Here is a 16,239-nt window from a genome sequence, read left to right as displayed (position 1 = left end):
GAGCGAAAAATACGGTAAATAAATGAATGCATAAAGGTACAGCTGAATGAATAAAGGGACATGGGTGGCGCTGTGGGTTAAACCACAGAGCCTAGGACTTGCCGATCAGAAGGTCGGTGGTTTGAATCCCCGCGACGACGGGGTGAGCTCCCGTTGCTCGGTCCCTGCTCCTGCCAACCTAGCAGTTCGAAAGCATGCCAGTGCAAGTAGATAAATAGGTACCACTCTGGCGGGAAGGTAAACAGCGTTTCCATGTGCTGCTCTGGTTCGCCAGAAGTGGTTTAGTCATGCTGGCCACATGACCCGGAAGCTGTACGCCGGCTCCCTCGGCCAATAAAGCGAGATGAGCGCTGCAATCCCAGAGTCGGTCATGACTGGACCTAATGGTCAGGGGTCCCTTTATCTTTAATTCTCTCTCCATTCAGTAGAGATTAGAGCCCTGCCATTTAGCATTCAGGTACAAGCGTGTAAGGGCCCTTTCAGAAGAGCTATCCATCTGTAAACTGCATTTACTCATGAACGCATGAAAGAGGCAGTCATTGTTTTATGATGACAGCATGTAGGAGCTGAGGCAAGATCCCTGTAATGTATGCTCAGTACTTATTATTTATTTTATTCCAAGGATTTACAGTCTATATCGCTTCTCAGCAGAAAAAGATCACAGAGTTGTTTATGGTACATATGTGGCTGAAACAATATATATTGTGGGAAAACTGTAGCTGTACATGATAGATAGAGAGACTGATAAGAGAGATAACTTATCACATCCTTTTCAATGGAATGGAAAACTGAACTAAATGATGCACATTGTTGGGTGAACAAGATATCCTGTGGACTTGCTTATGAATGGTTTTTTTGTGGGGTGGTGGTGGATGGATTTATAAGATCAAAGCCTGTGAGAGAACCTACACAGAGTTGGGAAAGCACCACAGGAAAATTGAAATTTTTAACGCTTTATTCCCAGGCAGGTTTTCCTGTTTAAATCTCCACCTGGCAGGGTTACTACCGTATTTTTCGTCCCATAGAACGCACCTAGTTTTTTTTTTGGGGGGGGGGGAATAAAGAAAAAAAAATATTTATTCTCCCCCCCCCCCAGGCACGGGGCTGGCGCGGGGGAAGCCCGAGCTTCCCCCGACCCCAGCCCCCAGAACAGCCTGCTATCCGCAAGCCTAGGGAGCCGCACCGGCACCAGGCTCCGGAGGGTCGCACAGAGCTTAGTGGAGCCCGGGAGGGCAGGCAGCTCTGTGCGACCTTCCGGAGGCCGGCGCGGCTTGGCTGTGCAGAGCTTCCTGAAGCCGCGCCGGTCTCCCCAGGCTTGCGGACAGCTGTGCGAAGCCCGGGCGCGCTGAAGAGGCTTCAAAATGCAGGCAGCTCTGCGCGACCTTCCGGAGGCCGGCGCGGCTTGGCGCCGGCCTCCGGAGGGTTGTGCAGAACTTCCTGAAGCCTGGAGAGCGAGAGCCTCTCGCTCTCCGGGCTTCAGCAAAAGCCTGTATTCGCCCCATAGGACGCACCCACATTTCCCCTTCATTTTTGGAGGGGGAAAAGTGCGTCCTATAGGGCGAAAAATACGGTATTTGTCCCACAGGTTTTTCTCAGCAGAGCAAATAGCAGGGGGGGGGGGGTTTTGAGATGGGTGGGGATAAGATTGGGAAAATAACATTGGTTAAACACCCTGTCCCACACCACTTACCATTCGTTCCCTGGTCCTTTAGGGATCCTCCACCCTGCTTTGATCTAAATAATAATAATCTACGATCTGTTTATGACTCTCCAGACACCACAAAAATATAACTGCATGTAGCTTGCTTTCAAAATGGTGGCGTGTTTTAGGGATTTGTTTTGGCACAAGTTAATGTATTGCTGGTTATGTTTTCATTGGTCTTTTGAAAAGGATTCTAGTGTGTCCTGCTCCTCAAAATGACTGGATCAGGCTTTATTTTTATTTTTTTTTTAATGTTTTTTATTTATACAACAAAAAAGACAAACAAACAAACACCGAACACGAATACCAAACCATACACTAATCACAAAAACAACCATAGACACACAATACTCCTAGCAGACAATAAAACATCTATTGGTCTTAACACTAAAGACCCGACCTCCCGTCCATTCCATACTTCAAATTCATATTACTTATTGCCCATACACATTTTTTCTTATAATTAAACTTATTCTCATTAAATCTAATTTCTTATATCTACCTTACTACTCTTACTGAAGTTCCTCGAATGCTGCAACAGAATTTAAACTACTATATTTATTTTTCAAATATTCTTTGAAAACCTCCCATTTAGAAACAAATTCCTGTTTTGATTTATTCTTTATTTTTTCTGATAAACCATCTAATTCAGCATATTCTGTCAGCTTTTGGATCCAATCTTGAATAGAGGGGATTTCATTACTCTTCCATTTTGCTGCGATCAAAACTCTTGCTGCCGCCGTGGCATATAAAAAGATACCCTTCCTCTTTTGTGGAATATCCAAATCTGTTATTCCCAGGAGGTAGGCCTCTGGTTTTTTATTGAAAGAGATCTTTAGCATTTTTTGCAGCTCTGCATGTATACTCTCCCAGAATGCCTGTATTTTCCTACATATCCACCACATATGGAAGAATGTTCCTGAGTCTCCACATCTCCAACAATTACTTGATACATTCTTATACATTTTTGAAAGCTTCCATGGTGTTAGATACCATCGATGTTGCATTTTTTGAAAGTTCTCTCTAATCGTGTAACAATTTGTGAATTTCCAATTGATCTTCCATAAATTTTCCCATTGGGCCATGGTTATTGAGTGGCCAAAATCCTGGGACCACCTCACCATTGCCACTGTTTCCTCCTCCTCCTTGACCGTCCAGTCAAGGAGGAGTCGGTAAGTTTTGGAAAGGGTTTTTCTTTTAGAATTTACAAGATCAGATTCAAATCGGGAAATTTCTGTTGAGAACCCCTTTTGTTTGTCAGATTTAAATTTTTCAAATAACTGATGGTATTGGAACCAGTCTGAAATGTGGTCTCTTATTTCCTCAAAGTTTTTTAATTTTATTTGGTTATCTTCATTTTTTAGAAGTATTTTATATGTTGGCCAGCTTTCCTGAGTATTTTTCCGTTTTACTGCTATGGCTTCTACTGGAGAAGTCCACCACGGGATTTTAGGCTCCATCAGGTCTTTATATTTTTCCCATACAGCAAAGAGTGATTTTCTTATTATATGGTTGGTAAAGTTTTTATGAATTTTCGCTTTTCCATATATTAGGTAGGCGTGCCATCCCCAACGGTTGTCAAAACCTTCCAGGTCCAAGAGGTCCGAATCCTGCAACGTGCACCAATCTTTTATCCAGGTGAAACAGGCTGCCTCGTAATAAAGTTTTAGGTCGGGTAGGGAAAAGCCTCCTCTCTCTTTTATGTCTATTAAGATCAGGTGTTTAATCCTAGGTTTCTTCCCTTCCCACAGGAATTTGGAAATTTCTCTTTGCCATATCTTGAGACAACCTGCTTCACCCAGTATTGGAATCATTTGAAATAAAAAGATTAATTTTGGAAGCACATTCATCTTTATAATGGAAATCCTACCCAGAAATGTTAATTTTAGTTTACTCCAGGTTACAAAGTTTTTTCTAATCTCTAACCAAGTTTTGATGTAATTATCCTGGAATAAATTTATGTTCTTGGGGGTGATCCAAATACCCAGGTATTTCGCTTTTGAGGAGATTTTCAGGCCCAATGTTTTTTCTAAATCGTCCTTTTCTTCTTTGGTTACATTTTTAACAAGCATTTTTGTTTTTGTTATATTCAGCTTAAAGCCTGCCACTTCTCCGAATTCTTTAATCAATTCCAGCACTCTTTTCAGACTTTCTTTAGGGTTTTCAGTCATAACGAGTAAATCGTCCGCAAAAGCTTTAATTTTATATGTTTTGTTTCCCAGAGTGATGCCTTTCACAAGCTGATCCTTTCTTATCTGGTTGTTCAAGACTTCCATCACCAAGATAAATATCAGTGGTGACAGTGGGCAGCCCTGTCTAGTTCCCTTGTTTATTTTGCACTCCTCAGTAATTCTTCCGTTGATGATCAGTTTTGCATATTGTTCTGTATATATGGCATTTATTCCTTTACAAATATTTTCTCCCAGTCCGATTTCTTCCATTAATTTTTTCATAAACTTCCAGGACACATTATCAAAAGCTTTTTCAGCGTCCACCAACATAATAGCTGCCGATTTGTCAATTTTAATATCCAAATATTCTAATACATTAATCACACATCTAATGTTGGATTGCATAAATCGTCCGGGAAGAAATCCAGTTTGATCTTTATGGATTATCTCTTTCAGCACCATTTTTAATCTATTTGCAAGAATGTCTGCGAATATCTTGTAATCGTTATTTAACAGTGCGATGGGTCTGTAATTGGCCATATTTGAGGCATCTGTTCCCTGTTTGTGGATAAGCGTAATAAAGCTATCCTTCCAGGTTTTCGGTAGCTTTCCATTTACCAGAATATTATTCATTAGGTCTTTCATGGGAAGAAATAATACTTGTTCTAACTTTTTATAGTAATTAGCTGGGAGACCATCTGGGCCCGGTGTCTTTCCTAATTTTGATCTCTGTATAGCTTGTTGCACCTCCATAGCTGTTATTGGTGAGTTCAAGATTTCAGTTTTTTCCTTAGGTATTATTGGTAGTTTATTTTTGCCCAGATAATCAATTATTTTTTCTAGAGTCTCTGGACCTTCTTTATATAGTTTTCCGAAAAAGCTAGCAAAGTTTTTACTAATTTCCTTCGGTTCTTGAATCCATTTATCTTCAATTTTAATTTTATTGATAATTCTATCTTCCTTTTTCTTCTTTAATTGCCAGGCCAAAAGTTTGCCAGGTTTATTTGCAAACTCAAAGTTTCTATGTCTCAACCATTTTATCTTCCATTCTATCTCTTCATTTATTATCATGGAGAATTGCGTCTGTAAGATTTTTATACTTTGCTTAATTAGTTCATCATCTGGTTTTTGGAAAAGGATCCTTTCCTTTTTTCTAATTTCCTCCCATATCTCCATTTTCTTCTTCTCCTTTATTTTCCTTTGGAATGCGTTTTGTTGGATAAAGAAGCCTCTTATGACGGCTTTACCCGCATCCCAAACCGTCTCTAGATCTACTCCTTGATTTAAGTTGAACTTAAAATATTCTTCTAAGATTTGCTTGGCCTTTTGCACAGTTTTTTCATCGTTTAGCATACTCTCATTAAGTTGCCACCTCTTAACCTTTTCTTCTTTTCCTTTAAAGTTAACCCAGACCGCGCTGTGATCTGAAATTGTCCTTGGATGAATTTCTGCTTTTGTAATATTATTTAATAGATCCTTTGTTGTCCAGATCGCATCGATTCGTCCCGCCGATTTATGTGGCTCTGAGTAATGTGTAAATTGTTTCTCTGATGGATTTTTAAACCTCCAAGCGTCAAACAAATTCAGGAGTTCTATTAATTGGAAAAATGTAGTTGGGAGTTTAATCTGCCTCTTTTCTTTCTTCTTTATTGTTCTGTCCATGCTTGGATTGACTACTCCATTAAAATCTCCTAATAATACAATTTTTTCCCCTAAATATTCTATGACTTTTTCTTCCAGGAATTGATAGAATTCAGATTTTCTTTCATTTGGTGCATAAATTCCAATAACTATCACTTTTTCATTATTGATCTTAACCTCTATAATCACCGTTCGACCTTTTTCATCATTGTAAAGCAGTTTTGGCTCCAGCTGAGGTTTTACATAGATTACCACCCCTCTCTTTTTTTCTTTACTTGATGTAATAAACTCAAGCCCCAATCTTTTATTTATTAATACTCTTTTATGTTTTTCCGCTACATGGGTTTCTTGCAGACAGATTAAATCATATTTTTGCTTAACCAGAATATGTTCCACCTTGTTCCTTTTTGATTTTTCATTTAGACCATTTACGTTCCAAGTAATAAATTTATAATCCATACTTTATTTCTTATGATACGTCAACGGGTTTAATGAAATAAAAATTTAGAAATTACACATTCAAGGTCTCAGTCTACTTTTAGTAAATTCCTTTCTTAGATCTGTCTCCTAGCTCTCAACTGTTTGATCAATTTCCTCTGAATCTCCCAACAGTTGCCTTTTCCCTCCGAGCTCTTTCCGATACTTTCTCCAGAATTTGTCTGCGTCTAGTGCCAACAAGCACTTTCTACGTTTCCCTTTAAAGAAAAAGGAGATACCTTCAGGGTACTCCCACCTATATTCCACTGCCTTTGCCTTTAGTGCTTCGGCCAACGGTCTGTAAGCTTCTCTCTTCTTTATCAACCGATTTGGGATAATCTTGTGGACAATAATATCATTTCCTTCCGATTGGAATTTCTTCTTGCTACTAGCTTGTAAAATTCTATTTCTGAAATCCAAAGAATTAAAAGAGACTAAACAGTCCGCCGGCCAGTTATTTGCTTTTGCTACATGAGATTTGACTCTGAATGCTTTTTCTATTTTTTGTGCTACTTCTGCTTCTTCTAGGTCTAACCAAGCTGCTAGCTCTTTTGAGATTTTTTTCTCAATTATTTCCTCTGCGTTCTCTGTTAGTCCTCTGAATCTTAGGGTATTCTCCCTTCTCTGCATTTGCAACATCGCAATAGAGTCCAAAGTTGAATCCTGCTGCGCTATCAGATCTGCTGTTTCTTTCCTTATCTTATCGCATTCCCTTTTCAACTCTCTATTTTCATTTTGTAGTTTTTTCTGAGCTTCCTCTAGGTTCTGTGTTTTACTTTTAAGGTCTAGCACTATTTTCGTCAGTTCTGAATTTTTTTGTACTAAATTGTTGACCTGAGTTGATAACTCAGCTGCTATTTTCACATTTTCATCTATTTTAACTCCCATTGAGATAAGTTTTTCCTCTGTTGCTTTTGCCTTTTCATTTACATTATTTTTTAAATCTTGGATATCTTTCTTCAAACTTAAAATTAATTCTCTCATATCTAGTTGTTGATCCATGTCACTTACAGAAGTTCTTCTGGTTTGTGAAGCTGAAACTGCCGCAGAACCTGACACAGTTGATTTTTTACCATACATCACTAAGAAGTTCAATTAGCTCACTAGGTAGTTTGTTCTCTTTCTGTCTTACAGCTTGGATATCAATTAAATTCAATCTTTCTTGATACAATCGTGACAATATTTTCAATGTGATAGTTAATGTATATTAATTAAATTCAGTCTTTCTTAATACATTCACGACAATTTTACCAGTCTGATGATAATCTCCGGCCTATGTATCCACTAATTCTTTATATTCACCAATTTCACTAAATAAATTTTAAATTGATTTTGAACAATTAATTAGTTACAGTCAGGCATCAATACAGCAATATCACAAATTCATCAGATCAAATAAATAAGATAAATGATTGCAATCCTTGCTTCACTTACTCATTCAGAGTGATAGATCAAATATATAGATCTTTAAGCAGGTTAGCGGTTCAGTTAATCAGCACCTTGCAACAAAGCTAATGACATCTGATGCAAATATCAGCTGCATTAGCTACCAATAGATAGCAAAAGGCAAAGCAAACAAACAAACAAAAAAAACCAGAAACAAAAAAACACAAAACAAAACTGCACAAGTCGAAAACCACACAAAAAACACAACCAGAAAAACAACAGAATTGAAACAGAGAGACAAAACAAACAAAAAGAAAAAGAAAAAGAAGAAAAAACCCAAAGAGAAAATTACAAAAGAAAGAAGCAAGGTAAAGAAAACAAGGAAAAGATGGGAGGGTAAGAAAAAAAAATAAATCAAGAAAAAGTAATAATAATAGTGCAATTTATAATTTGGAGGAAAATAAAGAGGGGAAAGAAAATATGAAAAGTATATATAAAAGTATATGTTAATAATTAGAAAAGAGCTGGGGAGTATTTTCAATTAACAATGTACAATGCAATAGTATTACGTGCTATTAAGTTCTCTCTAGATGTTACTCTTTCAGAGGCAACGGAAATGCTATTCCAGTAATGAGGTATAGGGTCTATAAAAATTTATGAAACCTTGTCTCTTTCAGCAGATTATGATGCAGCGCTTTGAGATCTTCATTAGTTGCAGATCTTGTAAAAATCCCTATAATTGTTCTTAGAAGTCTTATTGGAGGAATGTCTTTTTCAAAAGAGTGCAAAGGTGTTTTTTTTCCCCCCAGCTGATGTCGCTGTTTGAGTTGCTCCCTCTTTGCGACTTTCAACCCCCTTCTCAATCTGTGTGAGTCTATGGCAGACTTATGCAATTCACTTCCGTTCCTCAGCCAGGAAAATGCCGGACTAAGAAAATGTCGGAGTGCATGAGTCAGCAGAAGTACCCTTAGCCGTTGTTAAATTGATTTATACTCCGTTGAGTGTCCGTAGCAGTCTGCAGCCAAAAACAGAAATCCCCGGAAAGGAAAGATAGTAACACTTTGTGGGAGCAGAGAGGTGATGCTTATCAGTCTTGTGACAGTTTTATAACTTTGTAATCAATCACCCTCTCCTTCACCGCCGTTCTCTGGGTGGGAGTCCCGGTTTTTATGTTCCTTTTGCCAGCAGAAACAGACAGTTGAGAACTGGCTTTTGAACAACAGTTAATTTTGTAGTGAAGAGTTTGGAGACCTCTTTATAATTTCACCACTTGGGAAAGGTCTTTTATTATTATTATTTCTTCTTCATGACTTCTTGGTTTATTTCTGTCTCAACATTAATAAAGCCATTGGTATTCTTTTTGTTCATAACTCCAGCAGAAAAAAATGGCTAAAAACGTCCTTGGTATTAATGGAATAGACGTCTTTAAAAAAAAACAGTCTGATATAGCTTGTAAGTAAATCTTAGTCAGTTGCGAAAAGCCATTTAGGTTCAAACACTTTGTTTTAAGTTCAAACGCTTTGTTTTAATCGTAAATTAGCAAGTTCAGTAAGCAAAATAGGCTAATCGTTTAGGTTTGCTTCAGTTTGTTAGAAGTGTAGCCACAGACATACCCACGGACTCGAGCTTCTCATCAGCGGAGGGTTGCAGGAACTAGCACTGAAGAAGTTCTCCCCCTTCTCCCCCTTCTCGCTCTGCTTTTAAGAGCTTGAAAATGGTCTGGGGGTCCTCTTCTTCGTGCTGCAGCAACTCCATATCGCCTGGAATCTCCTCCCAAGGCTTCGGGGGTCAGCTTAGCCTTAGCTCCCCCTTCTAGCTCCGCTAATGAACGCGTACCTCCCGACCTTGGCAAAGTGGGAGAGACGCATCTGTCCGTGAGCAAAGACTACGCGATTCTACTGGATCAGGCTTTAAAGGACTTTCAGCTACCTCTTGAAGCATTCGTTGAGGTGTTTGCTCCTGATGAGCCATCTTTCTGCTCAAAAGGCACTGAGATCAGCCTGGCGCAAGTTGTTAAAATCACTTTTGTCCCTGTTGATTTTGTCTTCTCCTTATTTTAGGGGCAAGGCTGCATGCTTACACTACCCAGTCGTCTTTGTCCATGCAGTACGAGAGCTGTTGTAGTGTAATGGCTAGCAGTGCAGTCTTATACACGCTTTCTTTGATTCTTTCTGATGGAAAAAGCGGTAGAGGCAACTCCCCAAAGGTAAAGGTAAAGGACCCCTGACTGTTAGGTCCAGTCGTGACCAACTCCGGGCTTGCAGCGCTCATCTCGCTTTATCGGCTGAGGGAGCCAGCGTACAGCTTCTGGGTCATGTGGCCAGCATGACTAAGCTGCTTCTGGCAAACCAGAGCAATGCACGGAAACGCTGTTTACCTTCCCGCCGGAGTGGGACCTATTTATCTACTTGCACTTTGACGTGCTTTCGAACTGCTAGGTGGGCAGGAGCAGGGACCAAGCAACGGGAGCTCACCCCGTCACGGGGATTCGAACCGCCGACCTTCTGATCAGCAAGTCCTAGGCTCTGTGGTTTAACCCACAGTGCCACCCGCGTCCCACAACTCCCCATTTACGCACGTCAAATTGATGCCTGATTGTGCCGAACCTGGGAGTGAATTTTAAAATTGCAAAAATGGCCCTAGTAGAGCCCAGAAAGGGCAAAAAAATGTGGGAAAACAACGGCTAACAATCGCATGAACCTTTGCAAGTGCAATCCCAGCCCTTGCACTGACCATTGAGGCCTATGGAGAGTTGACGTTTGAGCAAGGAGGTTTAGAGGGTGGAGCAGACCCCCCCCCCAAGTGCCCCTATTTTCCAGGGACGGTCCTGGATTTACAGAAGCTGTCCTGGTTTCTTACTTGATTCCGGAATGCCCCACTTTTACTTAGGGGGTCCCTATTTTCATGTTGGAGGGTGTGGAGTTATGCGACTCCTGAGCCAAGGAGATAAGTAACTATACAACCTTTAGAAGGCACCTTTAGAAGGCATCTGAAAGCAGCCCTGTATAGGGAAAGTTTTTTGCAATGTTTTTAAATGTTTTTATATATGTTGGAAGCCACCCAGAGTGACTGGGGCAACCCAGTCAGATGGGCAGGATATTAATAATAGAATTATTATGATGATTATTATGTAATAGGACTTCCCTATTTATCGGAGAAATGTGGGAGGGTATGTGGAGTTTGGCATCTGGTAACTGCTGCTGTTTTTTTTAAGGGGTTTTCAGGGGTTTCCAGATATTTATAGGGTGTTTGCAGGCTTTTCCAATGGTTTTTCAAATATATGTGATTTCCCTCACACATGCAGTACCTCGGAACATAACCCCCACATAAATTGGGAGTTGCCTGTGTATTAAAGACATGATGAAGAAATGCATAAAACCTATTTTTGTATGGAGCAGCATTCAGTTATTCCAAGCTATTTGAACTCTAAAGTTATACAGCCCAGACAAAGGTTTGCTACCTCAAGCAGGATTAGGCCTAAGATAAACCACAGTGCTGACCTACTTTTCTTCAGTGAAACATATCACATTTGATCTGTTTCCTTTGACATGGCTGGTTTTTTAAATGTAAAAGCCACAAAAAACCCACAGACTAAGATGATTGTTATCTATTCTTCTAAATTGACATTTGAAACTTGCTTTTTTTAGCTAAGGTGTGCAAAATGACTAAAAAGTGTTCAGATACCTTGAAGGCCTTACTAGTAAAAAAAGGGGGGGGTAAAGGGCCCCCGAACAGTTAAGCCCAGTCAAAGGCAACTATGGGGTTGCGGCACTCATCTCGCTTTCAGGCCAAGGGAGCCAGCGTTTGTCCACAGACAGTTTTCCAGGTCATATGAACTAAAATGCCTCTGGCACAATGGAACACTGTGACAGAAACCAGAGTGCACGGAAACGTTGTTTACCTTCCCGTCTCAGCCGTACCTATTTATCTACTTGCACTGGCATGCTTTCAAATTGCTAGGTTGGCAGGAGCTGTGACAGAGCAATGGGAGCTCATCCCGACATGGGGATTCGAACCGCCAACCTTCTGATTAGCAAGCCCAAGAGGCTCAGTGGTTTAGACCACAGCACCACCCGCATCCCTGCCTTACTCATTCCCCAAAGATCTGTCAGTATCAAGCACAGCATGAGTACATCATGCAGATTATCTGATTAAGGCAGACAGAGGGAAATATTGCCAAAAATTGACTCATGTCAGCTGTCATAATAATAATAATAAAATAATAATAATTTATTATTTATACCCCGCCCATCTGGCTGGGTTTCCCCAGCCACTCTGGGCGGCTTCCAAAAGAATATTAAAATACTGTGATACATCAAACATTAAAAGCTTCCCTAAAAAGGGCTGCCTTCAGAGGTTTCCTAAAAGTCTGGAAGTTGTTGTTCTCTTTGACATCTGGTGGGAGGGCGTTCCACAGGGAGGGCGCCACTACCGAGAAGGTCCTCTGCCTGGTTCCCTGTAACTTGGCTTCTCACAGTGAGGGAACCGCCAGAAGGCCCTCGGTGCTGGACCTCAGTGTCTGGGTAGAACGATGGGGGTGGAGACGCTCCTTCAGGTATACTGGACCGAGGCCATTTAGGGCTTTAAAGGTCAGCACCAACACTTTGAATTGTGCTCGGAAACGTACTGGGAGCCAATGTAGGTCTTTCAAGACCGGTGTTATATGGTCTCGGCGGCCGCTCCCAGTCACCAATCTAGCTGCCGCATTCTGGATTAGTTGTAGTTTCCGAGTCACCTTCAAAGGTAGCCCCACGTAGAGCGCATTGCAGTAGTCTAAGCGGGAGATAACCAGAGCATGCACCACTCTGGCAAGGCAGTCTGCAGGCAGATAGGGTCTCAGCCTGCATACCCGATGGAGCTGGTAGACAGCTGCCCTGGACGCAGAATTGACCTGCGCCACCATGGACAGCTGTGAGTCCAAAATGACTCTCAGGTTGCACACCTGATCCTTCAGGGGCACAGTTACCCCATTCAGGACCAGGGAGTCCCCCACACCTGCCCGCCTCCTGTCCCCCAAAAACAGTACTTCTGTCTTGTCAGGATTCAATCTCAATCTGTTAGCCGCCATCCATCCTCCAACTGCTTCCAGACACTCACACAGGACCGTCACCGCCTTCACTGGTTCTGATTTGAAAGAGAGGTAGAGCTGGGTATCATCCGCATACTGATGAACACCCAGCCCAACATGCCAGCTACATGTGAAAAATGTGAGTGCACTGCAAACTAGCTGTCAAACATTGACTGCTACTGCATTCTTTACAGATAGCAAATGCTGATGGTAAAGGTAAAGGGACCCCTGACCATTAGGTCCAGTCGTGGCCGACTCTGGGGTTGCGGCACTCATCTCGCTTTATTGGCCGAGGGAGCCGGCGTACAGCTTCCGGGTCATGTGGCCAGCATGACTAAGCCGCTTCTGGCGAACCAGAGCAGCGTGCGGAAACGCCGTTTACCTTCCCGCCGGAGTGGTACCGATTTATCTACTTGCACTTTGATGCTGATGCGCAATATCAAATACTCACTGAATCTTTGCACATCTAGAGATTATATAGAGCAGTATTTCCCAAAGGGTGTAAATCAGTGTTCAAGCATGAGGGCAGAAAACTTTAATCCTTTATCCCATGTGAGGGTCCCAATCCAGATTGTTTTTCATTAGAACCAGAAAGCCTAGTTTATCAAAGATTTTAATGAAGATTATTTTGTGCACAGGTGGACTGTGTGGGTTCTGCAGCCTTGTGAGGGCATATGTCGCAGCAAACAAATGGTGATGGGGAGATATTCATCCCCAAACATTCAGGAACACACAAGGGAGATGTGGTTGGGAACCAGAATTGGTTCCACGTTGTATAAACTGCCTCAGAGGAACTAGCCACCTAAGAGCAAGAAATGTGTGAATATCAGTGTGCAAACTGAGGCACCTTAGTAATCCACTGCCATCTAGTGATGCTACAGCTAATCTGCTTTTTAAGTCAAATGGGTAAAAATCTATTGAAGTGGATTGTTTCATGCAATGTTCTCGCCCCGCCCCAGAAATGGATTTATTTCACAAACATTCTTACGAATATTCAAAATAGTAGTGACCAAACACAATAGTTTGATTACTGCAGACCACTGGTGGACAAGAACCAACACAAATTACCACCACACTGTAAGTGCCTGTGGCCTCTTTGCGATAAAAAGCTTTTATGGGATATCAGAAAAACTCAAGTTGTCCTATGCAAAGTATACAGTATTCCTGGAACTAACAAGTCATATAGCCAATATAGATCAACTGTGTGTTGCAAAAAAATAATTTAGTCTTAGCACTAGACTCCATGGTTTTTTGTCTATGAGAGTATGTTTTATGCAGTGTTAATTAAGGAGTTTGCATTACTGTAGTGAACTTTTATCAGGGTGCTTCCACACAGTGTGTGTGCGAGAGGGGTGGAGTGGGGATCGATTGCAGCACCAGTTTTTCCAGTGTGGAAAAGCCCTATTAAGATGTTTCTGCCTTCCTGTGCCTTTAAACTGAACGCTTCCTTTTTGCAAATTCAGACCGCTATTGTATTCTGTTGATCCAGGCTGCAACGATTACTGGTGAATAAACTGCTCTTTGGGAGGCAGGTTTTACTGCTTATTTCCTTTCATTAGGATTTCCCCAAAGAAACTAGTCAGCCCTGTACTCTAGCTAACAAATATACTTTGGTTTGATCCACTGTCTTTATGGGTGCAATCCTATACATGTGGGAGTAAACTACACTGGATTCAGTGGACCTACTTTTCAGTAGACATGTATAGTAGGATTGTACTGTAGAGTTCTAGCCATCCTTTCTACCAGATGGGGTCTAGGTCAGTTTAAGAAAGTCATAAAATTCAATTGTGAAAGCTGGATATATTTTGGAGCTATGGAATTTCCTCCTTAGAGAGGCCCAACTTGGCTCAGCTGTTGATACCATTTTCTTGTTTTTTTTAGGTTTGTCATTTGATACATTTTTAATTCAACTTGGCTTTGTGCTTTGAAAATATTTATTGTAATCTACTGCATATTTGAGTCTGGGCATAAATATTTTAAATAAACATTAAAGATTGCTCTGTACTATTTTGAAGAAGGTTTAATGATCTCCTTGATCCCTTTGCCTCAGAAACAGCACCTATAATTCCTCAACTTTTGATGAGACTGACGACTTGCAAATGGCCCAGGATGCAGAGATATGCTTGCTGAAGTCAGGAGAACTGATGTAAGCAAAATCCATTGTTTAGTCTTTAATTATTATTATTTTAATCAGCGGTGCAGTCCTATACATTCTGCTCAAATGTAAGCCACACTGAGTTTGTGTCCCAGATTTTGGCTGCATGGAGTCCCCTCTTTCCGTTCTATTTCTTTCTCTTTTTCAAGAAAAAGCCAACGGAGAGATGAATTGGATATAATATGAGGTAAAAAATAATAATTGAGGTGAAAAAATCAGAAACTCTAAAGAGAGTTCCCTAATTGCTGTCTCTCAAGTGGTGGTTTTAATAATAAAAAAAAATCTAAAAAAAGAGCCGTAGCCTCATACCTGAACCACACAGAAGCCCAAAGTTTCCCTTTTTGGGAGCAGGGCTCACAGACTCTGCAAGTTTCTGAATGCTGCTCTGTGGAGGTATAGATCCCATCAATTAATTTCAGTGGGTCTGCCCTGAGTAAGCTGAATGCAACCCAGTATTTGTAACTGCACAGAGACCATGAAGAACAATTATGTTTTCCTTTCACATCATGTGGGACTGAGAAAACATGAAGGAAACACGCAATGGGTTCCCTTAGATTTGTATATTGTAAAAGTAGCCTTGAGTTTCAGATTCACAGTGCACAAATGTTTCTGCAGTAAAGAATGTACAAAAGGGTCATGTACACTCATGTGTCATGTGCGTCATCAAATCAGATACAGTTCTGTCATGTGTTCTTTTGTTTTCTTCAGGCTAAGGCTGCCTCTAACCGTGGAGGAAATTCTAAAGTTTGGAGAAGCTAACAGAGAACTGTTCATTAAGTCAAATACTTACAGCATTATTCCCATCACTGTGGAGGAAAGTGGCCTTACAATAAGTTGGGTATTTTCATCAGACCCCAAAAGCATATCGTTCAGCGTGGTGTACCAAGAATCAGAAGATGCTCCTCTGGATCAGTGTAAAGTAAGGCAACTTCTTCATAGGGGTGATGTCAAATGTGAAATTGCTAACAAAACGTCTAACAAAAATATGTAACTTGCCCCTCAGATCAGCTTTCATACCTAAAACGTAGCCAATGTAACACTAATTTTTACAATGGGAACTGGGGGAGGGGGACAGTCCTGGAGGTTACAAGCTGGTTAGCTTAACTTCTGTCCCAGAAAAAACTGGTGGGAAGTATTGTTAAATGCAAAATAACCAAGCACGCCTTGCTGGAATATGCGACAGGTCTTATGAACCTGTTAGGAGTTCTTTGATAGTGTTAACAGACAAGAGGTGAAGCAACTGGCATAGCGTACATGGACTTTCAAAAAGCTTTTTAACTTGTTCATAAACCATCTAGAGTTAGACTTCCTTTATCAAGTTGCTGCAAAATATACACATAGTCTGTTAATTATTAATTTAATTGACACAAACCATGCATTTTAAAGAGATCTTCATTCATTTGACCATGGCAAAGTTCCTGTAGACAAATTTTGTGCCGGTGTATCTCTTGCAGGTTCTTATTCCCATGATCCGGTGCAACTCCCATAAGGAAACCATCAGAGGGCAGGTGAAAGTCAGAAATACTGGTATCTACATCCTCATATTCGACAACACTTTTTCTAGGTAGGTGCAGCTGGAGTATGTGAAGTGGAATGAGCAGTCGTTTGTCTCCTGTAGCATTTTGTGTGTTCTGTTTCT

At 40.8% G+C, this 16,239-nt stretch overlaps 1 protein-coding gene across 3 annotated transcripts in view; it reads left to right on the top strand.

Annotated features, from left to right (window-relative positions):
• FYCO1 (FYVE and coiled-coil domain autophagy adaptor 1) overlaps positions 1-16,239 on the top strand; it is a 69,144-nt gene that overhangs the window by 48,705 nt on the left and 4,200 nt on the right. For all 3 annotated transcript variants that reach the window (XM_083404645.1, XM_083404644.1, XM_083404646.1), the window contains 3 exons: positions 14,496-14,591; positions 15,309-15,519; positions 16,055-16,164. In XM_083404645.1, the coding sequence (XP_083260771.1) occupies positions 14,496-14,591; positions 15,309-15,519; positions 16,055-16,164 (417 nt within the window). The remainder of the gene's footprint in view (positions 1-14,495; positions 14,592-15,308; positions 15,520-16,054; positions 16,165-16,239) is intronic.

This window comes from Podarcis tiliguerta (assembly GCF_965153285.1).
Source record: "Podarcis tiliguerta genome assembly, chromosome: 12".
Lineage (NCBI taxonomy): Eukaryota > Metazoa > Chordata > Lepidosauria > Squamata > Lacertidae > Podarcis > Podarcis tiliguerta.
The sequence above is the reverse complement of the archived record's forward strand: the minus strand, read 5'-3'. Positions and strand labels throughout refer to the sequence as shown.